General features: G+C 41.8%; 2 protein-coding genes across 2 annotated transcripts in view; one reads left to right on the forward strand and one right to left on the reverse strand.

Annotated features, from left to right (window-relative positions):
• Positions 1-10,629, forward strand: part of il11ra (interleukin 11 receptor, alpha) — a 37,758-nt gene extending 27,129 nt beyond the window's left edge. The window contains exons 3-12 of the mRNA XM_034546951.1: positions 1,210-1,276; positions 2,273-2,439; positions 3,077-3,191; positions 3,360-3,523; positions 3,716-3,879; positions 5,817-5,961; positions 6,214-6,318; positions 7,267-7,372; positions 7,481-7,560; positions 9,841-10,629. Coding sequence (XP_034402842.1) covers positions 1,210-1,276; positions 2,273-2,439; positions 3,077-3,191; positions 3,360-3,523; positions 3,716-3,879; positions 5,817-5,961; positions 6,214-6,318; positions 7,267-7,372; positions 7,481-7,559 — 1,112 coding nt within the window. The 3' untranslated portion in view covers position 7,560; positions 9,841-10,629. The remainder of the gene's footprint in view (positions 1-1,209; positions 1,277-2,272; positions 2,440-3,076; positions 3,192-3,359; positions 3,524-3,715; positions 3,880-5,816; positions 5,962-6,213; positions 6,319-7,266; positions 7,373-7,480; positions 7,561-9,840) is intronic.
• Positions 10,630-17,182: 6,553 nt separating this feature from the next.
• Positions 17,183-23,931, reverse strand: part of LOC117740748 (myosin-13) — a 47,391-nt gene continuing 40,642 nt past the window's right edge. Inside the window, exons 12-25 of the mRNA XM_034547286.1 lie at positions 23,404-23,556; positions 23,183-23,287; positions 23,005-23,063; positions 22,412-22,559; positions 22,227-22,331; positions 21,511-21,663; positions 20,715-20,882; positions 20,441-20,614; positions 19,752-19,841; positions 19,554-19,637; positions 18,938-19,056; positions 18,448-18,556; positions 17,657-17,820; positions 17,183-17,444 (exon numbers count right to left, since the gene is read on the reverse strand). Coding sequence (XP_034403177.1) covers positions 17,303-17,444; positions 17,657-17,820; positions 18,448-18,556; positions 18,938-19,056; positions 19,554-19,637; positions 19,752-19,841; positions 20,441-20,614; positions 20,715-20,882; positions 21,511-21,663; positions 22,227-22,331; positions 22,412-22,559; positions 23,005-23,063; positions 23,183-23,287; positions 23,404-23,556 — 1,773 coding nt within the window. The 3' untranslated portion in view covers positions 17,183-17,302. The remainder of the gene's footprint in view (positions 17,445-17,656; positions 17,821-18,447; positions 18,557-18,937; positions 19,057-19,553; positions 19,638-19,751; positions 19,842-20,440; positions 20,615-20,714; positions 20,883-21,510; positions 21,664-22,226; positions 22,332-22,411; positions 22,560-23,004; positions 23,064-23,182; positions 23,288-23,403; positions 23,557-23,931) is intronic.

The following is a 23,931-nucleotide window of genomic DNA, read 5'->3' on the forward strand; positions in this document are numbered from 1 at the left end:
GTTCGGTGAGTCCTCTTGATCACCGCTTTCTTTCGTTGAGTATTACAAATGTAACAAAAGTGGGATTTTGTATCGATGTGAGCAAATTCCATTCACCGCTGTTGTCTCAGGGTCGGGACAGAAAGTTCCGAGATGGGTTATCTCAAAACCGCCGCACACAAAGCTGAAGCTCTTTGCGTGGATGGATACCACAAAGGGGGGATTCTATAGCCAGTAAATCAATCTTTTGAACAAGCAAATTCAGACAGAGTGCCAAAAGCAGCTGCAATCTGTCCAGATCGACGTATTCCGGGGATTTTGTTTCTCAGCGGGATCGGCACCAGAAACACCGTTTACTGTCACTCGCACGTATGATTGGTCTTGCGATACATGTATTCAAAGGTTGCCGTGTGGACGGAGATCATTTAGAAAATGATGCTGAAACGCGTATTAGTGGATGTGGATGTGATCTAAGTGTCTTGTCATTGCTAGTTTCACGCCGACGCAGTTGGCATTTTCTCACCACGTTGTGTAAGTCGCTATTTGTGCTCCTGTGTGCGCCCGTTTCCTGCTACGTTAAAGTGTTATTATTCCAATAACAAGATGTGCTGACATAGGCAGGTTGCCAACGCACGCAGGGACCTAAAGTTACATTTGCCCATTATGCACTCGAAACGGAGCCGCTGATGGGACAGAGGATCGGGAAACGGAGAGGTCGAGGCGGAGGTCTGCTACACAAGCAGATACGTTCTCTTCGGCAGAAAACCGCTCGCTTTTCGGATTGACCGACTCCGTCATTTAAGTAGCAACGCTGCAGGCCCTATCGATGAAGAGACCACTGTAGGGCCCGGACTAACAGACCTGGAGTCGGCGACACCCTAAATGCATACAGCATTGTTTAAATAGAGCCCTACATCTGTACCTTGCTTTTGATATCTTCCTAATACGCTGCACTGCTTCTCTGTCTATGACTATATATTAAGATATTAAAGTGGATCTGCTAATAAGAGCGATTATTTTTGAATTGTGACAATAATAAAGCAGCGTGAGCGGGCCAAAGTGTCCCCGGCCCAGCGTCTGCAGGATCCCAAACCTTGTACGGTCATGTTATTGTGATGCCGTTGACTCAACTGTAAGCGGCGGCGCCTAAATCACCCTGATACAGGCAATGCGGACACGTGGTATTTCTGCATGGTGTTTGCTTTAATGTTTAATGTGATGTGTTTGCAGTGTCGGGCGTGCAGTACGGGCACATGCAGTCCAACGTGACACTGGCCTGCGGGAAGTCACAAATCGGGTGAGGAAAGAAAACCGCTTCCTGTGTACATTGAAGTTGTTTCTTTGTCTTCTCGTGACAAAGAGATATTTCCAGCATATTTCCAGCTTTTTTTTGTGGACACTCCAAAACAGCAGTTTATTATTATTATTATTATTATTATTATTATTATTATTATTATTATTATTATTATTACATTAAATAGTCATACAGGAGCAAATTAATTTGTATATTCATTCATTTTGATGGTTGTCTGACAGTCAACGTTTTGTTTTCGAGGCAACGGAAGATAAACAAAGGGAGGGAAAGGGGAAAGGGCTGAACTCAATAATTTGAGAGAGAGAGGGACAGCATATTCTATAATTTCAATGAAAAGAATAAATAGGATGTTACACAGTGAATTGCATTGTATTGTCAGCTAATTTCCCAAAAAGACGAACCCGGTGGTTAGTTGACTGATTCTCACAGTTAACAAAAAGCTTCTTATTCTCCTGTTCCTTTAACTATTATGGTTTTTCAAACACAATATTGCAAGATAAACAAACTGATATGCAGATGTAGGTATGTCATACCTATGATGTTGCCCTTCTTTTTCCTTTTTTTTCTGGGGACCTACTAAAAAAAATCCTCATCATCGTCACTGTCATTTATGCGTCACTTTTTATGCTCTTGAACAGGTGAACAGCTATTTAAGAAGAGATATACGTTTTGATAAATCACCACTTTATTCTGTGATTGATTGAAAATCATATATAGGTTTATGTTATTAACTTGCATTAAAATGCATTCATGGAGTCGACTTTTTTCACAAGTAGGCTACAAAATAAAAATAAGAAATACAAACATCCAGGCACCCTTGTGTGGCTCAAGGGCGTACTGCAGATATGTGTTAAATCAAAGTGTATGGAACAAATTCTCCAAATGACCTACATGGGGGGTGTCGTCTTTGGGAATGACTGCGTTAAAGAGCTTAGTACTTCAGGAATAACAACTAAACCCTTACGTGTCCCCGACCAGGGTGCCTGTGGCGTGGCATCTCAACCACAGCTCGGCGCTGCCGCGGCACAGAGTGACTCCCGATGGCGCCCTGGTCCTGTTGCACGCCGACCTCTCGGCACAGGGCAACTACAGCTGCCACGACGACCGGGGGCTCCTCCTCCACTCCGTCATACTCAGGCTGGGCCGTAAGTGTTGCTGTGTCGTGTCTTGTCCCCGGGTGCACGCTGCCTGACTTTGTCTCTCAGTCTTTTTATAAAAGTCCCTCACAGTACAGTTCAGTTTTTGGATATAATGTAATGTTTCTTCTGCTCCCACATTCTCGTCTCTCTTTAGCCTGAGCATATTCTCCGCAATGTCTCATTATATTTCTCTCCCTCCCGTGTGTTCTTAATGAATGAGTTCCTTCTCTCAACATTTGATTCATGCCGGCTCTGTGGCTCCCGACAACGCCCCTTATTGCGAAGCGCCAATGATCTGGACAGAACAGTGCCAGCGGTCCTCAGGGAGGGAAACCGGTCTTATCGGCCGTCGCATAGACAAAAGCCCTCCGCTTCCTGTAACTGTCTCGAGCAGGAAGCGGCTCTCTTAAGTGGGCTTCCTTTTAATAGGGACGGGGGGGGGGGGTTCCACGGAACTGGCCAAGCCTCCCCTGAAATATTTTTGGTTCACGATAGGGACACTAGAGCACAGAGCTGTTCAGTTCAGACCTGAGGACAAGACAGAGAAAACTGACAAATATAACATTTAATAAGGCCCTTGATAATTAAAAACACATACTCCCGTTCCCTCCTGACGATAAACTGTTTGCCTCCCGTCTCCCAGACAACCCAGGGCTGCTGAGCGTTTCCTGTCAAGTGCCCAACCACACGCATGTCCGCTGCTCCTGGACGGAATCGGTAAAGACCTTCCTGCCAGCCAAGTACAACGCCTCCTTCAGGTAAGAGCGGGCAGCAATGACGAAACGAAACGCGGTGCACATGCCACACATGTGACATTTTGAAATAAGTGCAAAGTCGCATCCTTTGTTTTAGCAACTTTTTTCACGGTGACTCATCACAGCAGTGCTCCTGTGTCTTTCAGCACTTGTTTTTGTTTCTTTAAAAAGGGGGACTGGTCAGGAGTGGAGGCCATGCGTCCTGGATCTGGCCCACAAACACTGTGACGTAGATCATCCCGCTTTCTGGCAGACCATCCATACCCTGAGAATCACTGAGAGCAACGCCCTGGGGTCCGAGACCACGTCTGTCCGCTTTAGGTTACACGAGCTCTGTAAGCTCGCAATAAAACACACAGACACACACACAGCAAAAGAGTTGGTTAAACAAATGTTACAAGTGTCAACGGTGTCAATTCAGTTTATTTTTAAGTGGTTGAGGCAAAAAGCGAGGCGATATATGCAAAGAAAGAGTGATCATTTTTAATCAAAGTTGGATTGATTTCGCTATGGGTCCTTGTTTGCAGTGAAACCAGACCCTCCAGAGTCCCTGCTGGTGGAGGGCCTCGAGGGCCATCCAAAGAGGCTGATCGTCTCATGGAAGTTCCCTGCCTCCTGGCCGCTGCACGATGCATTCCCCCTCATGTTTCAGATCAGATACAGGCCCCAAGGCTCCGTATACTGGTCGGAGGTTAGTACGCGAGGCTGAAGGTTTCATTTCAGTGCAGTGTGGATTTAACTGCTGCATATTGGCAGAGCACTGTATACACCATATAACCCCCGCCCCCTCCCCCCCCCCCATATATCGTATGCACTGTATACACCATATGCGCAGTATACACTATGTACTGTATGCACTATGTACTGTATGCACTATGTACTGTATGCACTGTATACACTATGTACTGTATGCACTATGTACTGTATGCACTGTATACACTATGTACTGTATGCACTATGTACTGTATGCACTGTATACATTATGCACGGTATACACTGCACTGTATACACTATGCACTGTATGCACTATGTACAGTATGCACTGTATACACTATGTACTGTATGCACTATGTACTGTATGCACTGTATACACTATGCACTGTATACACTATGCACTGTATACATTATGCACTGTATACACTATGTACTGTATACATTATGCACTGTATACATTATGCACTGTATACACTGCACTGTATACATTATGCACTGTATACATTATGCATTGTATACACTATGTACTGTATGCACTGTATACACTATGCACTGTATACATTATGCACTGTATACACTGCACTGTATACATTATGCACTGTATACACTATGTACTGTATACACTATGTACTGTATACATTATGCACTGTATACATTATGCACTGTATACACTATGTACTGTATGCACTGTATACACTATGCACTGTATACACTATGCACTGTATACACTATGTACTGTATACATTATGCACTGTATACACTATGCACTGTATACATTATGCACTGTATACATTATGCACTGTATACACTATGCACTGTATACATTATGCACTGTATACACTATGTACTGTATGCACTGTATACACTATGCACTGTATACATTATGCACTTTATACATTATGCACTGTATACATTATGCACTGTATACACTATGTACTGTATGCACTGTATACACTATGCACTGTATACATTATGCACTGTATACATTATTCACTGTATACACTATGTACTGTATACATTATGCACTGTATACATTATGCACTGTATACATTATGCACTGTATGCACTATGTACTGTATGCACTGTATACACTATGTACTGTATACACTATGCACTGTATACACTATGCACTGTATACACTATGTACTGTATGCACTATGTACTGTATGCACTGTATACACTATGTACTGTATGCACTATGTACTGTATACACTGCACTGTATACACTATGTACTGTATGCACTGTATACACTATGCACTGTATACATTATGCACTGTATACACTATGTACTGTATACATTATGCACTGTATACACTATGTACTGTATGCACTGTATACACTATGCACTTTATACATCATGCACTGTATACACTATGCACTGTATACATTATGCACTGTATGCACTATGTACTGTATGCACTGTATACACTATGCACTGTATACACTATGTACTGTATGCACTATGTACTGTATGCACTGTATACACTATGCACTGTATACACTATGTACTGTATACACTATGCACTGTATACACTATGCACTGTATGTAAAAAAAGAAAGAAAAAAATCATGGCACATAATGATTCGTGAAATCACGCCTCATGAGCATCATGAAAATGTCTGTTGGGTTGATTCATATTTGCTACTGCAGATAGTAGATTCACTTGTTCTAAAATAATTTGAATCTACATATTCATGCCAAATGAGTCTCTGTAATATGATGGTTAGGTAATGAGTCGCTCGTACAAGTCCCAACAACGGAGTAAAAAAACAACAACAATAGGAATGTGGAAAAAACATCAATTCTGCTGTGATTTTGAATCCAAATCTTTCCCGTACCAGACGCGTGAGAGGTCGTCTGGTGTAAACCCACGATGAAGACGCTTTTTGTCCAATCTCTTTCCATCATTCAGGTTTTCTCCGAGGACGGTCCAGTCGTGATCTTTGACGCCCTGGCTGGTCACCTCCACCAAGTTCAGCTTCGGGCCCGCGACGAGGTGAACTCTGACAGCCAGTGGAGTGAATGGAGTCCCCTGTTTGTCGTCAGGCCGTGGGAAGGTCAGAGAGAGCACTTTCTAAGACTGAAGTCAAGAGATGACACAATAGAGTCAACATAAGAAACAAACATAATGAAACACCTTGGACTCTGTGTCACATGAACATTTTTTTATATTTTCTGACGTTTTTATAAACCAAAAGATTAATCTCATAAAATGATAAAACAAAAGATGAATCTAGAAAATATTCTGCATATTCATCGTTACTCACTAGAATAAATGCCTCAAATGTGTCTCTTTGCGTGTGCTCCAGTCTCCTCCACGTCTGAGTCTCCAGAGGAGCAGCCAGAGGAAAGATTTCCAGACAATTTTTTTCCCTTCAGCACAAAACCTGAAATCGCAACCGCAAAGTCACACAGTAAGTTATTATTATTTTTCTGCCTTTTATTTGACAGCACAGCTAAATACTGGAAAGATGGGGGGTGGGATTGGATTTGGGCATCTGCGTTATGGCTTTTCATGTGTGTGTGTGTGTGTGTTTATGTTGTCACTCAACAGTAGTACAATGACTTCTTTTTCTTCCTTTTCTTTTTCTTTTCATGACCATTTCTGCCAATGATATTCCACCCCCAGTTGTTTTTGCTCCAGTTGCTGCTCCCGCTCACAGTGCATGTTCCACTCCCACTGCTCCTTTTACTACTCATTCACACGGTTTTGTCTCGTACTTACCGCTGAGACATTGCTGTCACAACTAATGTGTTTGCTACCGTTGCTCCTCCCTGGAATCATTATATCAAAAAACAAAACAAACATCCATTGTCTCATTTTGAGGCGTAAATAATTATTAACACACGTCAAGTTGATCAAAGGTGGGATCTGTTTCACGCCAACCTGCGTTTCAAACAGCAGGACAAGTATGTTTTTGTGGCTTTTTTTTTGTGTGTGTTTGATCAGAATTGTTTTCCCCCCGCAGTATGATAAATGCATGTTTGTGTGAAAGCTGTAATGCCACATTTTAAAATTAACTTCTCACCAGGGAGCAATTAAATCTGAGAACACATCGCGCTATTTATTTCTCTCTCTCACACAAACACCAGTGGATGGAAAAAAAGAAAAACCTGAAATATGAATGTTCACAGGTTTCAGAAGAGAAACACACAGCGACGTGTGCGCTGTGTCTCATTCCACTTTGTCTTCGCTTCCTTCTTATTCCTCAACTTTGATTCTGGTTTCCAACTTTTCTATTTTTATATGCTATCTGTCTCTTCTATCGTGCATCTGCTCCCACCTTGATCTCTTATCTCTCTCTCTCTCTCTCTTCCCCCCCCAACCCATGTTGTGTGTTTTTTCCTCCCTCCCAATTCAGATTCTGTACATCCTGAGGATGAAGGGAATTTGGGTTTGGTGATACTGCTGGTTTTGTTCTCCGTGGTCATCCTCACCACCGTCCTTTCCCTCATCTTTGTTATCTGGTAAGACACACACACACACACACACACACACACACATACACGCACACACATCCACATCCGCAGGCCACAGCTATGTGGTCTGTTTACTGATTGTTTTTTTATTTCCAGGGTGAGACAGAGGCGGCGCGATCATGTGACCAAACAGGAACTCACCTCTATGGTCAAGATGAAGTCCATGCCAATCTAATGTGAGATGCACATTTGGTTGTGACTCTTTTCCTTTATTTCTTATTTTGTAATTGTTTGGTAATTGCTTATTTTCATTTTGAGACATGATGATAAACTCTATGTACTGCCACACCTCTTTTAACACATAATTAGAATATTATGACGGTGGACTATAGACATATATATATATATATATATATATATATATATGTCTATATCTATATTTATTTATACATACAGTATATATTAGTGCTGGGCAAAGATGAACAAAATTAATCGATTAATCGCATTATTTTTCTGTGTTTAACAGCGATTAATCGCATGAATTAGTGTATTACACGCTTTTATTTTAAAGTAATGTTCAGAATATATACAACAGGCACTCTCAGAGCAACAGCAAGTTAACATACAGTATATACATCTGTTTCAATTCTGAACAGGTCTAGCAAAGAAAATAAAAAACACAGCTGGAATTTACTGTGCAGGGGACTTTTTACTCTGTAAAGCCTCTGAAAAAATAAACACTTTCAGTGATGCAGGTTGAGCAGTTACACTGACCCGCCGCCATTTTTGTAGTCCGCTCCGTTTCATACAAATTTGTTTATCCTCCTTACGACGGTGAGTCTTGAGGCTAATACGCGCCGTCTTTCGTTGCGTTTCTAAGGACGCTCCTCAGAACGACCTCTTCCACTGCAGGAATCGGCCTGCAGTCCGTTGCTCTCCACTTGGCCGAAGCATGTGTTCATTGTTCCTGCGTTGGTTTATTGACAGTTCTCCCGCTCGCCGCATCCAAAGTAGTCGGAACCCAAAGTTTCGCTTCACTGGTTGTTTTGGTAGCTATTGGCATCAATGCTGTGTAACGCCTTTAAGACATACTTCATGCTCGTGGTACTTCATGCTCGTGGTACTTCATGCTCGCGGTCCTTCATGCTCGCGGTCCTTCATGCTCGTGGTCCTTCATGCTCGCGGTCCTTCATGCTCGCGGTCCTTCGTGCTCGCGGTCCTTCATGCTCGTGGTCCACTCGTGGTACTTCATACTCGTGGTACTTCATACTCGTAGTACTCCGTTGATGAGATAACTCCAGTTTGCAGTGGTTACAAATAACTTTGCTTTTATCAACTACGCCGTCTGGTAGAGATTTAAAATGAAAGTATCCATTTAAAAGTACCTTTCTCCATGTTCTCGGTCAATGTGTGCAGCAGTGTTACCCTCCCAGTGCAAAGAAAATAATGCTGTTAACGCATGAAAAAATCCTTCTTCCCTGAAGCACTTTGCATCAGATGTATTTTGTCTGGTTGCACACGTGTTGTGAAGATGTTGAGTTCCCACTGATGGCCACACACACGGCGCTTTATGCTTCTTAGTTTAGCTTGTTTGCCAGATAGTTTGCGACCTCTGGATGGTGACCAGCCTCCGCGGCGGAGATAATTAAAATCCTAATGAGGCGTCACTTTCAGATTCATGAGAGGACCACAGAATGCACTCGGAGTTAAGCCAGTGAGAACCGTACAGTGAGAACCGTACAGTGAGAACCGTACAGTGAGAACCCAAATGGTTGAAAGTAAACAACATTCAGACAACCCTTCAGATAGCCAGCCAACATGTGATTATAAGCCTAACAAACACAGATTATAGCCCTGCAAGAATGCCTGTATGTTATTCAGCTCTGCTATTTAAATCTGTACTTTTAAGGCAGCGCTTAATTACATTATGATTTATGCTTTTTTCTTCTGTTTCCATCCATCCATCTCTCCTTCATTTCCTCTTTTCTCCAACCTCTCTTCCTGCTTTTTCACATCAACTTATTTTCTGTTTTTCCCTCTCCTCTCCTCTCCTCTCCTCTCCTCTCCTCTCCTCTCCTCTCCTCTCCTCTCCTCTCCTCTCCTCTCCTCTCCTCTCCTCTCCTCTCCTCTCCTCTCCTCTTCCCCTCCTCCTCTCCTCCTCTCCTCCTCTCCTCTCCTCTCCTCTCCTCTCCTCTCCTCTCCTCTCCTCTCCTCTCCCTCTCCTCCCTCTCCTTGCTGCCCAAGAAGGCGACTTGGCCCTACTTAAGAAATGACCAGGCTGTGGACAATGTCCAGGCTTCAGGGACAAATGGACTACTGGGAGCATGTTATGCTCAGTGAAAGACTTTTTTTTAACATTGTTTATTTGTTTTGTTCTTTGGCTATATTTGGTTGTTTGTTTGTTTGACTATTATTTACTTGGTTTTCAAATGAAGCTGTAGAGTGTTTTGCTGTTCTTGCGATAGTGGAATAAAACCAAACCTCTCCTCTCCTCTGCTCTCTTCTCCTCTCCTCAGGTTGATTTCAAGCATCTTCTCCTTGTCGGCCCGTTCTAGGGCTCCTCCCGAGAGTCGGCCTTTGCCTGGACCACTGCAGCAAGCTGACCGTCCGTATTCAACTACATTAACCAGAATGCATCTGCCATGGTCCAACCAGGATCCAAGACCGGGATGAACCCGTGCAGGGAACTCTGTGGGGTAGGGTAAAGTTACCCAGTGTAAAAGCTGACCGGAGGGTATGTTTTGCAAGACTTCCCCGGACAAATCTAAACAGTCACATTTAGCTGCACAACCCATAATGCATCAGCAGACTATTTCTACTGTCCTTGGCTTCAGGAGAAAACAGACTAGTCAGTTCAGTTTTTTGTTTCAATTCAGCAACGTCACTGTTCAAACCTCAGCGGACCGTAGGAGCGACACTGCATCAGGACATTTGAGTTCACTCACAACCAATGCTGCTTCAGGTGGACTGGCTCCTCCCCCTTTATGTTTTTGGAGAGGAGCAACATTTTTGGAACTTTTAAGCAAGGAATGAAGTGCAGCTGCCAAACAGGAGAACATATGCTCTTTTTTTTTTTTAAATTTGTGGAAAAGGGAAGATTTCTTTCTGGAGACAACGATCCTCTCTGCTCCCCGCCCAGAACTCCTCACGATCCTTTATTTTGTCTTTAGATTGACGAAGAGGAGTCACAGATTAATGTGCGTCCGTTATTACAACGACTGACCCACCGACTCAATGCTGTGAAGGAAGCATAACTGCCAGTCTCTCTCTGTGTGTGTGTGTGTGTGTGTGTGTGTGTGTGTGTGTGTGTGTGTGTGTGTGTGTGTGTGTGTGTGTGTGTGTGTGTGTGTGTGTGTGTGTGTGTGTGTGTGTGTGTGTGTGTGTGTGTGTGTGTGTGTGTGTGTGTGTGCGCTAAAGCAGCAATTTCGGGCATTAATGGATTAATGGTCTCAGCTGATAGGGGAGGGGGGGTGAACCCGCTCCAAGCTCGTGAACCTTGAAGGGTTGGACATAAAGGATACGGTCCGGTGTGGGCGTGTCCGGGTTTGGTTGTCTAGACTTTCATTTCATTTACGACGAGTGATTTCATGTTGCATGTTCTGCTCCTCATCCTGTCTCGACGTCTTTAGTACAGGTCTTCTTTCGTGTCTTTTGTTCCACCTCTTTCCATCCATCCATCCATCCACTGTTACTGAATGTGTGTGAATGAAAGAGAGAGAGAGATATGGGCCTTTCACAAACTACCAGCGTTATGACGTTACGTTGATACTCAATTAGAACCTTAGATATTCAGCAGTCCTGTCTTGACTCCAAACTACCCCTACTAACTGCATTCTCAATGTGTGCCATTACAGTTCTCTCACACACACAAAACCTTTTAAAGAGTAATTTAACACCAGGCATAAAAAGCAGCGTTTTGCTGCCACCTGGGGTCGAAGGTTTTGTGTGTTTTTTTTAAACTCTGGCCACACCACTGATTAGCATGTCAAACGTGACACTGATGGGTGTCTTGGAGTGCACCTCTACATCACCAGTGAGAAGTTCAGTTTCAGTTTCAGGGGGGGGTGTAAAGTTATTCTTTAAAATCAGGACGGCACTTTATTATTTGTGATTTGCACATAGTCTAGGGAGGGGGGAGAGGTAGAAAACAATTTAAATGCATGTCCGTGTCCACAGTAGGACTACAGCTTTATTTAACAATTGGTATCATCCATTGATCTGTGGGATCTTTTTTACATTTTTTTTTATTTTACTTTAGCCTGGGCTTAGGTCTGGGCTCATTGCAGCAGTAGAAGAATACAGCAACAAGGCAATAAGAGGCATATTTCACCTAGATACAAAAGCTTATTAAAGGCCACCTTTATTAACAGAATGAGAAAAACGAGGTTGTAGGAACATATGATAACGAGCTGGTTCATTTATATGATAAAACATGTATAAAGTCGCCATGACAGCGCTACTAGAGGTGTAGCTTAAATGCGAATGGAAAGCTTGGGAGGGCAACCCGACGGCTAACTACACCTGGTGAGGGGGCGTTCAGGGTCACGCGACTGACGAGAGCGGCGAGAGCGACCTTCGCTCACTGTCCTCGTGCGCCGCGTCCAGCCACGCGGTCCTCACGGCGGGTCGAGCCTGAACTACCTGTAGAGCAAACCGGATGCTCGAGCAGGAGGCATTAAATAAAAGCACCGGTTTCTGTCTTTGTCACAGTGGTTATGGAAGGCCATGTTATGAAAATATACCTCTTGTACGGTAGTTTCTCAAAATAATGACGTATGTGTCACCTCGTCATTTTGAGATACTTATTAAAAATTTAGCACGTTTCACAACAATATTTTCATCGGATTCTTTTTTGATGGGGCTTCAATAGGTATACTTATTGTCATGTTCTCTTGAGCCAAACTGTCTCGTTATCTGATTTGACTGACTAATTGGTTGATTGATTTATTGATTGACTGTAGTTTTGGTCAGAAACATAAGATGCATCGAAGTCAGACTTTATTCAAACTGTATGTTCACTCAAGCTAGCTCCACATATTATGCATGGGTCCAGTTGAAGCTTTTTTTATATATATATATATAATTATATGTTACGTTTGGAAGAAAAAAAAATACATTTCATGTATGTAATCATACAATTTGTTTATATGTAAAAAAAAAAAATTAAAAAAAAGAGAGAGAAAAAAAAGTAAAACATAAGGGAAAGTTTCCCAGACATGGTTTAACTCAGTCTTGTGTTAATAAATGTTGCAGTTCATTATATAATATACAAGTCAATTGTGAAACAAAATATTAATTATATTTCATTGGAATATATTCCTAAGTAAAAATATATTTTTTTTACAATAAATCTAATCAGAAGAAAATGGCAATACATATTCAGTAAATACTCAATTAAGCTTTTAAAGGTTTTTGTTGTATAACATTGCCATGTAAATGCCTAAACGTGAATGAAAGGAGATGACCCACAGAAACATAGTATTAGTGAGTGATGATCCATGTCTGGAGAACCTTTCCACCATTGTGTATTTGTTTGTTTCTCCCCAGTTATATGAAGCTGTGTTACTGTATGATTACTGTATGTGTTTTCTAGATATGTCTTCTTCCCACCTGCTATACTTCAATGTTACCTTGTTCAACTTGTTCAGTGTATTTACAAGTTGTGTTTGTCAGTAAGCTGTCAAATGTGTCAGATAAATATTAACATAGTGAAAACTAAGAAAAATAAAAGATCTATATTATTGACACACAAATTTGAAAATTGTTAATTGGTGGGTCAATAATGAATGCAAGTGTTTTTTAAATCATAATATTACCTCCAAATATGATGTCACCGATGATTTCCTTCAATTCTTGACAGTTCCAATAACCCGGATATTGAATACATTTCTCTGTGCTTTACTGGGCCTTTAATGGAAATAATGTGGCCATAATCAAGATAATGAGCCTGTTGCCCGCTCACACATTTTAACTACATTGCTGCATATGCTGTTTAGTGCAGCATAACTGCACAAATATTAGATTTGTCATAATTGCTTGGTTTCACTGGTAACAAAGTCAATATTATTTCCAATCTAAACAGCAAAGTAAAATTCAGAAATGTATTTCTTTATGATTAATTTTTCAAAGATACTGAGTCCCGTTCTATAACCCCTCCATTAGACTGAATTGTGTGGCCAAGCGCAGTAGCAGTGACTGTTCATGGCTTCTGTCTCTATGGCGCGTCATCATCGTTTGCCATCTTTATGTCTCTTTCTATTTTTTTGTGGATCATTTTGTGGTATTCTCAGTTTTTCTATGTTCCTCTGCAGTATGCGATGGCTTTATACATATATATTTATATATGTGTATATATATATATATATATGTGTGTGTGTGTGTGTATATATATATATGTGTGTATATATATATATATATGTATATATGTGTGTGTATATATATATATATATATATATATATATATATATATATGTATGTATGTGTATATATATATATATATATATATATATATATATATGTGTGTATATATATATGTGTGTATGTATGTGTATATATATATACACATGTATATATATACACATATGTGTGTATATATATATATATATATATATATATATATATATATATATATATATTTACTTTATGTGTACAACAACAAATATCACTATAAGCTGTTCTTTTTCCTTTACTTGTATGTGTCTGTGAAATAAATACTATTTTATCACACTTTAGCATCATGGGTCTAATTCTGTTTCTTTTGTGTCATCATTGGAAACATATTAGTGGATCTGCTCTCTGTTTATTGGTTGGTTAAACGTTCACAATCTAGAGATAATTACTCTTAATAGATGAGCCAGTGTTGTATCTAGTCTTTTCATTCTTACGTGTTGCTGTTGTAAAGCTTTGGGTTGTGTACACATTGTGAATCATGGATGCCCAGTGGAGGGCTTGGTTTGAGCACTGGGAACATTGGGGGGAGTTCTAATGTTACTTGATGGAACTTTATTCCGTGGAACGGTAATTCTGACTTCCTCCTTCCAGCTGTGGTCAGGATATTCCCACTTAGCAGCAGCTCTCACATAAATACTCAGCAGCAGCACATCCTCTTATGAGGATATATGATTTTTACAACAGCATTCACTGTGGAAATTACAGGGTTAATGGGACATTAAACTATTTTGTCTCTGTTGGGATGTCATCATTATGCAAAGAGATTGAGTGTATTGAATGAGAAGGGTATGTTTATTTCTTTAACTTGTTTTTAAAACCAGCCACAGTCGCCCTAAAAAAAGCCATAGTTTAAGTATGATGAAGTTTAGTATGTTGAAATAAATCATGTAAATAAATAAGTCATGGTATAGGTATAGCATGTCAAAAAAAAGTGAGAAAAATGTCATGTATGTAGTAATAAGTCAGGTCAAGGTCATGTCCAGGCAACACATGCTTGTTATCCAACGTCCTCGCAGTTTTATTGTTGTGGTTTAACAATAAAGAACGACAGAAATGTGGAAGTAGAGAGAAATCTTCGTCCTGGATCGGGTTTTTGAGGGACTGCTGGAGAGAACTGCCTTTTCAGAATGTCATTTTATGCAACTAGTCGTATGATTTTAGTAAATAAATGTGCCTCTTACTCATGGTACCAGATAATGCCTGTTACAGCAAACTAGTCATTTTACGTGAAGCTTTTTAACAAACATTTGGTCGATCACTTTTCAATATTAAAACAATCACATTTTTGTCAAAGGACACGACATCCAGAATTCAGTGGAGAAAAATTTATTTGCATCTTGTACAAAAGAAACTTCTCACCGAAACAGAGAATGCGAAAAATAAATACCCGAGAACAGTAGAACCAGTAGAATGTGGAGTGTACTTACAAAAATAAGTCAATGAAATCTATTTCTTTTTACATATCTGTGGACACAATCGCGTTTTGTTCCAAAAAGGAGAAACCTCCCCAAAAAAAAAGAAATGACAATGTAGCGCACATTCCCAACAGCTGAAATATGAAACTCTTACATGCAGAAAAAATTAAAACAAATGTAAACACAACAGAAAACCCAAACTTTATCTGAGCTTCAAGCCGAGGACCGTCGCCACGCGGCTGCGTTTCATTTCCTCAAAACTCAATCAGAAGGACAAACTTTTTGGACCGTCAACATTTAAGAATGAAATCAGTGAATTTTCCAATGACGACTAAAATTCTAACAACGCAGCCAGCTTTCAGTTTCCTTCAAAACAACAGCAAACGGAAGCCCTAACAGATGGTATAGAAACAACAGAAACTGTTTCAAACACAATCCATTATTATTATTATTGTCTTTCACGCTTTGCATTAACACACATCCTGGATCAACTGTATTGAGACATGAATTGGACTTCTGAGAGCTGAAACACTCGGCTTTTACACCATTAAACTTTTCAAAACTGTATTTCCATTCAACTTCATTTATTTTTCTCTGATTTGAGTAAATGTATATATAATACAATTTCTAAAGATCGAGATTTAACGAAGTGATGTGAGATTATTTTTCTTATTAGCTGACAATCATATTTCATCACTTACCTCATGGACAGGTATCACGTATGTGGGACAGGAAGTTACCTCAATACAGCAGCAAACCCCCTAAATACCCCCAAAAACTGAACTCTAAAATCGAATAAATGATTCTCTAAAATATTTGTTTTGCCCTGCAAGCAAATGCAAATACAGACAATTCTATTATCTTTGAATCATAAAAACAACATAAATACGAAGCAAAACCAGTTTCTTATATAAATAATCTCATAATTGTTTCTGTGTGTGAATCGAAAGAAGATCCAGCTGCAGTTAGAGCATGTCGCGTGTCACGACCATAATGATAATAAACAGCCAGTGTGGAATATGTTCATCATACTAACATGAAAGATCCATCCTGAAGGAAGAAACATCGGCAAAGCTCAAACTAACGCAGCAAAATCAGAGATGATTGTCAAATATACACAGAACCAGTTTGAGTGTGAGCTTTCTATGAGAAAAACTTGAAAGACGGATAAAAATGAGTCCCGTGAACGCCGCCGTTTGGACTTAAAAGGCACGTTTGTGTAACTGGATGAAAACACACACCAAAAATATACTTCAGGCTATATATATATATATATATATATATATATATAAAAAGCTTATTTTAACAGCAACTACAAGAAAAATAATGTAAAGCTTCAAAACTACAAGGCACCTTTTATCAAATCCTTGTCACGTTTTAATTTCCCTGTTATGTTTACGTCAGCATCTCTCTGACAAAAAAATGCTCCTGTACATTTATTTCCTTTGGGGAATGAGCAGACCACCATTCTGTTTAATATTCTATGTAATAGAAATGAAGAAAAGGTGATGCTCGACCTGTCAAAAGAGGCGTCTGACTTCCTTGTTGACTGGTGTATCGAGGTGTCACACCGCAAATAGGCTGTGAGTCCACCAGGAGTTTCTGTTTTTTGAGGTAAACAGTTTTCTGTTGCACTTCCTGCTGGTGCCCAGGAGAGGGCGATAAACATGTCGGCTCTGAGATTTCCTCAAAGGTTTCTTGAGAAGTTTCCTGCAAAGCACTTGATTCTAATTATAGAGGAAACACTGTGTCCCCAGAGTTCAACTGGGACACTTTAATATTATTTTAGTCAGTGCATATAAGAAGTCAGCAAATCATGCACACATGCCAAATCGTTTCATAAGCATCTTGAAAGGAAGAAGAATAACAGTCCTTTCTAGGAGATTATTGGGAAATCACAAATTACCATTACAAAATGTAACATTACATAGGAAAATGTCCCGGTGGACTTTTGGGTTTAATCACATTTAGCAGTTATCTTTTTGTTTTGAGAAGAATGGACTTTGCCGTGTGCAGCCTGCAGATGAGATGACCTCCCATCTGTGAGCGTGAGAACGTGGCAGGTTTAGAAAGAGGTGGTCAGTGTCCAGTGATGCGTACCGAGAGAATGCGGTTACACTTTGGTGACGTTGTTAGCGAGCTGCTGCTGCTGCTGCTGCTGCGGTGGCTGCTGCTGGTCTTCGTCTTCGTCGTCGACGCTCAGGTCCAGCCTCAGGTTATCCAGGGTCTGACGGATCGTCAGGGTCTCCTTCCGCCTGTGAAGAGAAGACGGGGACGGAGAGACTTATGGCGACGCACTTCATGCCATGGCGATAATGCGACCATGAACGAGACCGTATGTGTATTTGGGCCTTTAATGTGTAGGAAAAAGATCTACATGTCCTCTTCATGCCATACAGGGGGAAAAAAACAGGTGTTTAACCACTGGTAACCATAGCAACCACTGTATGCGTGTTAGAGTACGTACTTGGTCTGCAGGTGTTGGTCGAGCAGCTGCCTCTGCAGCCGGCCGCTCGTCTCCCTCTCCTCGGCCAGCTCCCTCTGGGTGTGGCGGTACTGCGCCTCCTTCCTGCTCGCCTCCTCCTCCGCCTCGTTCAGCTGGCGCTTCAGAGAGCGCATCCTCTGGGTCATCTGGGGGACCAATCACAGAGCCGCGTTTCAGGGTCGGACAGAGGGATGGGACATGTTCACTGAGACGAGGTTGTCCCCGCCTACTCTTATTAACCCAAACAATTGTGACGCGGCGGCTGTTCGTTGTCGTCGCCGTGTTCACCGTGAGAAAGATTTCAAAAAAGAAAATGTTTGAAAAAAGTCCCAGAGAACTGTGTCTTACTTGAATGCGACCAAATTAAAAGGCCCAAAAAGGCATTTAAAGTTAATAGGGATTTCCTAAAAAGAAAATGTTTAAAGAAAATAAACCCAAACTGTAAATATCCAATGCAAATTACTTAATAGACAAATATAATATCAAAAAGAGAGCTGGATTCTATCAGGGTTGAGATATGCACCGCCCTCTTTATGCCCATGTGACACCGTCTAGACTGTTGATGGAGTAAGCTGCGATGTTAGAAGAGGACCCAACAACATGTTGGAGTTTGTTCGGCATCCTTTTTTATCCCTTTATTTATTGTTTATTTTGTGTTATGCATATTAGCAAAGGAACAAGTGGATCAGACTGTTCTGTAATGTGGCCTTCATGTCGGGGAGTGTGTGTGTGTGTGTGTGTGTGTGTGTGTGTGTGTGTGTGTGTGTGTGTACCAGGTCTTTCTGCTCCGTTGATATCCTGTGCTCCTCCTCCATCTGGTCGCTCAGCTCGTTGGTCTTCCGCTCCAGTTTACTGACGGCGTTCGCCAGGACCGACTTGTTCCTGCGCAACACACACACATCCGCCCGTTAGCTGCTATGGCGACACGATCAGCAGACTTTTAGAAACTTGCTTGAGAAGGAGACTAATCCGTCACACAAGTTTAGAAACCCGGAACAAAATGTTTTTTTTTTGTTTGTTTTTTGTTCCTTTTAGAAGCCTCAGGAACCGGTTCTTCAGAACGACGGCCTCGTGGTCGCATGCCTCCGTACAGACGTCACATTATCCTATTAGTTTGTCTTCAGTCCATCCGATTGTGCCAAATTCCAGCAAATACGGGCGGACGGTTACACGACCTTGACTTTGACTTGAGAATAGACCGAACCTACGGACAAAGCCCAAATTCACGGCCTAACAGTTTGTTTAACGGGTCACGTGACTGACCTCTCCTCTGTCCTCAGGGTGTTCTCCAGCTCTTTGACTCTGCTCTCCGCTCTGGAGATGACATCCTCCTGAACTCTGGAGCTTTGAAGCTCCTCCACCTCCAGACGCAGCTCCCGCAGCTGAACAGAGAGAGAGAGATGATATTAAACACAGTGCTTATAAATGGAAGCTAAAGGCCGTCCTTTTCACTGAAGCATTTTCAGAAATGAACACACAGTACTTGTATCGGCATTCTTGTTTAGTTTTTTATTCACACTTAACATTCTTAAACTTTTGTCTAAGTTCATGAGTGCATTAGCTTATATAGCTGCATAGATAGTCGGTAAGTAACAAGACATTATAGTACAGAAACGTCAAAGACACAGAAACCGTGTCTCCATTACAGCTTGTCTATCAGAGTGCAATCAGATTTAAGGATGCTTATTTAATAATGGGTCTTTATGTTGTGCTAAAACGTAATAACCGTTCATTCATCTTTCTAAAAACTCCGTCAGTATCTCAGAGAGATGGAGAAAGGTATTGAGAAAGAGGGTCTAAATGTAGTCTGAGGGAAGAAGTGCAAACACACACACACACACACACACACACACACACACACACACACACACCACAGTACCTGTCTCTCCATGGCGACCTTGTCAGTTTCCAGCTGGTCGTTCAGATCCTTCTCCTGGATCACCTTCAGCTGCAGCTGCTCGTTCTGACAGCCAACACACAGACAGACGTCTTAATAAACAGCCAGACCAAGTCAGCCAAAAGTCAATGAGACGGGACGGCGAGTAAGCCGACGTGAAGCCGATCACTTCCTGTTTACCTGCTCAATGGCTCTCTTGTGTTTGTTGGCCCATCTCAGCTCGCTGTCATGCAGCTCCTCCAGATCGCTCTCCAGGTCGATCATCTTCTCCTGCGAGAGTCCAAACAGTAACAAGTCATTGTCAGAACACGTCGTTTGTTTGTTTTTCAGCTTCTGATCCGAGGTCAGCCGTCTGCCGCCGTCTCATCAGCGGAACACATGCGGGCTATTTAGAAAACAGGCGCAGATGAAGTATCTTCAGGAATAGCGACACGATGAACATTTAGGATTATGGGATTAGCGCGCCAATTGCTTGAACGGGATTTGCATAATTAATACCTCATTAACCCCACGCTCTTGACGGTTTGCATGACTGATTAATTCAAGTGGACATCTCCGTTTGAATCATAAGGTCACGTATGTAAACACACCGCGGAAAGTGACACTTTTACTTTTTTGGTTTAATTGGTTCGCAATTTGATATAATATGTTTGAATATTTATGGATTAAAAAAAAGGTACGGTGCCCAGCTGATCTTCATCAGCAACCAGTGGGCTGGCAGCAACAAACAGGGGAAAGTCAAAAAGCACGGACCACCACATTTTTGGTTTGGGTGTTTTCATGGGATGAGAATACTTTTACTTAGTATATTACAATATAGTATATATTGTCTAATCATTCATTTCATATGCAACCTATGCACTTTGTACCTGAGCCAGTTTCACTTGTTTGGCCAGCTCCTCTTTGGTCTGGTGAGTGCTCTGCAGCTCCATGTGGAGGTCGTCCACCGACCTCTCCGCCTGCTTGCACTGCAGCTGGATCCTCTCTCTCAGCTGGATCTCCTCCTCCAGCGTCCGCTCTTTGTCAATCAGCTTGCCGGAGACCTGCACGCACGGGACAGGACGCATCATGTGATGTCATGTTAAAGGGCTGACACAGCCGGGTCATATTTAGTTAGTGTTGGACGGGGCAGGGGGGGCGCACCTCTCCCTGCAGTCTGCTGACGAGGGTCTGCAGCCTCTGCTGCTCCTGCTCCTTCTCCAGCAGAGACTCCTCCAGCTCCTCCACCCTCAGCTGGCTGTCTGCTCGCAGCTTCTGATGCAGGCTGAGCTCGACTGAGGCCTGCGTGGCGCCCTGCAGGGCTTCGGCCAGCTGGAAGCACACACACACACACACACACACACGGGGACACACGGTGAGCAGGTACACACACACGGCTGTGCACACACAGCTTTACCAGCGCCGGAAAGAAGTGTCACTCAAGGGAACGCATCCTTTATCAACTCTTTTTGCAAACGTAACTGTATCATGCTGCAGTGCTATGAGTTTGTAAAAAATGGCAAACGGTTAAGTGTCCTGGGAGAGATTAGCTTGTATCCACTGGTTTTGTTTACGGTATTTGTTTTATGAATGCATACATGCATTTTTGTTTTTGTTTCCTAAAAACTGTTTTATTCTCTGTTAATTCACAGGAATTTAACAGACTAGTAAAACTACAGTTTAGCGTTCCCTATTTTGTTGTTTTTATTTTGAAAGAAGAAAATCTCCTTTTTTATTTTTTATTTTATCTTGATGTATCTTGACTTTTTTTTGCATTTTAATATGTAAACAAGAGAAATACATCAGTCATGAAAAAAAGAATCTCAAGATTCCTGTGCTGCAAGTATTAATTATTTTTGTTTCACTCTAATATTCCAATAATACGTAGGAAGGTATACGTGGAAAGGATTATGTATTACGGTAATGTATTATTGAACAAATAAAACATCTCCGTCTGTACCTCGGACTCCAGTCTGAGGACGTTGCTGTTGAGCTCCGACGTCCTCTTGTCTCGAGTGTCTTTGTGGACCTCCAGCTCCTCCAGCTGTCTCTCCGCCAGCCACAACTTTTCAGACAGCGTCTGGGCGTGCAGCGTCTGCTTCTCCAGGTTCTCCTGAACACAACACACACACACACACACACACACACACGGTTCAGAGCTCTGCCTCCTTTCACTATATGAATTCTATATGAACATCAATTCTCTTCCCCCTGTGTGCTCGTTGATTTACTGAGACACTGAACTGATTGAATGACACCAATTTAAAAGCTGACAACAAGCTTTGGACATTTTTGGGAATTTTAAATCTCCATATTTTCCCAGAGGACCTTTTTTTTCTTTCTTGCCAATGAACCAGGTACACTGTTGCATATATAACTACAACCAACAATATCATGTGGTGCCTTAATGTCATCAGCTTATCTGGAGTTGGAAACCTTTGCATTGTGAAAAAGTTACAATATGAATTATGATTGCGTTTTTAACATGGATTAGATGAACAGAAGGATTTAAGTGTTCCTTGAGAAAATTATTCTCATCGGATTATGTGAATTTGAAATGATTTGGTCACGTTTTGTGCATTTCCCCTCTGGAGTTACATGCTTTTCACAGTTGTCATTGTCGTTGTTGTTTGAAAGCAGAGGAAGAGAGGAACTGTGTGAGAAGCTGCTGTGTACCTCAGCGTCATGGATCTTGTTTTGGAGCGACTGCTGGAGAAAGCTGAAGGCGTACTCCTGAGTGTTGGCCTCCACCATCATGTCCCGGGCCTGCTTCACCTCAATCTGATCAGGACAGGAAAAGAGTCAGTCACGGAAACCCCCTCACGGACACCTACAGTATCAGTACATCCATCCTCTCACACCTCCATCTCCCTGCGTCTCTCGGCCATGGATTGGTTCTCCCTCTCCATCTCAATCATCTGCTCTCTCATCCTCTTCATCTCGTTGGTCAGCTGAGTGTTGGTCCTCAGCAGGTCCTCGTTGTTCACCAGCAGGCCGCGCATCTCGAACCTGCAGAGGGAGGCAGAGTTACAAAAGGCATTTCAATCAAATCCTTTGCATTCGATTGGATCGCTACAAAGTGGGCGGACCTCAAATGTCGATACACGTTTAGATTGCTTGTCGGACGTACAGTATGTCATTCATTATTGACAGCAATTAGATTTGGAGATAAAAATTCTAAGAAATAAAAAAAAAATGTCATAGACTGTTCTGTACTGTGTATAGGTGTTCAGTAGGATTGGGGGCATATTTTTCATTGCATCTCAACTTAAAGTTAATCCCTAAAGAAAAACTTTAGTGTGCCTTTAAAGACTGACAGCAGCTGAGAAGCATTATCTCCCCAACCTCTTCTGGGTTGAAGGTTCTCTTTAAAGAGAGTTTCACAATAAAGTGAAAAAATAAGAAGAAAGAAACCAAAAAGACGATGAAATGCAAAAATAACACCATGTCTGACCTTATCTGGTTCCTCTCCTTCTCCATCTCCACACTCTCTGCCTCTAGGAACTGGTTACGCTGGAGAAAACACACACACACACACACACACACACACACCATCAAATATATATTCTGACTTGTGGTAACAAACCGCACTCTTACAGCAGAAGTACTTGGTATCCCAGAATGAGGCCTACCTTCTGGCAGCCGTCCATCTGTTTGGTCAACTCCTCGATGTAGTTTTTTTTATTCGGCACTCCCACAGTAGCAGAGCGCAAGCTGTAGTGGTTGGAGGGGGCGACCTGTAGCAACAAAAACAGGTATTGAAAGAGAGAAAGAGAGAGGGCAGTCAGATTTAATGGTCATTTATGTTATGCTAAAATAACAGTTCATGCATCTTTTTATATTTGAAACGTACTGCGTTGTTGACCTCGCCCCTCCTCTTCACCAGGGTGTCGTAGGCAGAGAAACGGGCTCGGGGGGCGTTGAGGCTGGGCGTGGGACTGGAGCTGCGACTGTTGTAGCTGTACATGTTCATCTCTGAGTTGGCAGGAGACAGTGCACCTTGAACCTGGAGATAAGGAGGAAGGGAGGGGGGAGGGTCATAGGGGGATGAGTGCCTCAGGAGACTGATTTCCCAGCAAGCTTAAATGTGTATGGAAGCCCTGAGAGGGAGAAGACAAATCTATATATACACATATATTATATTATTATATATTCTGGTGATCCAGAGGTTTCGAAGATCTAAGTAGTTTACTCTCGTGTGTTTATGACTTAAGAACAGGTGACAAAAAGGTTATGCCAGGACAATCCCTCTAATTTCCTTATTATTTGTTTTGTTTTTTTATGTGAAAAAACTGTTGCCAGGAACATTCTGTCTAGCTCATTCTTGTGTGTTTTTGTAATACTCTATTTTCTGAAATGCGTTTCAATCGGCACTGAAGAC

This window comes from Cyclopterus lumpus, chromosome 12 (genome assembly GCF_009769545.1).
Source record: "Cyclopterus lumpus isolate fCycLum1 chromosome 12, fCycLum1.pri, whole genome shotgun sequence".
In the NCBI taxonomy this organism is placed as follows: Eukaryota; Metazoa; Chordata; class Actinopteri; order Perciformes; family Cyclopteridae; genus Cyclopterus; species Cyclopterus lumpus.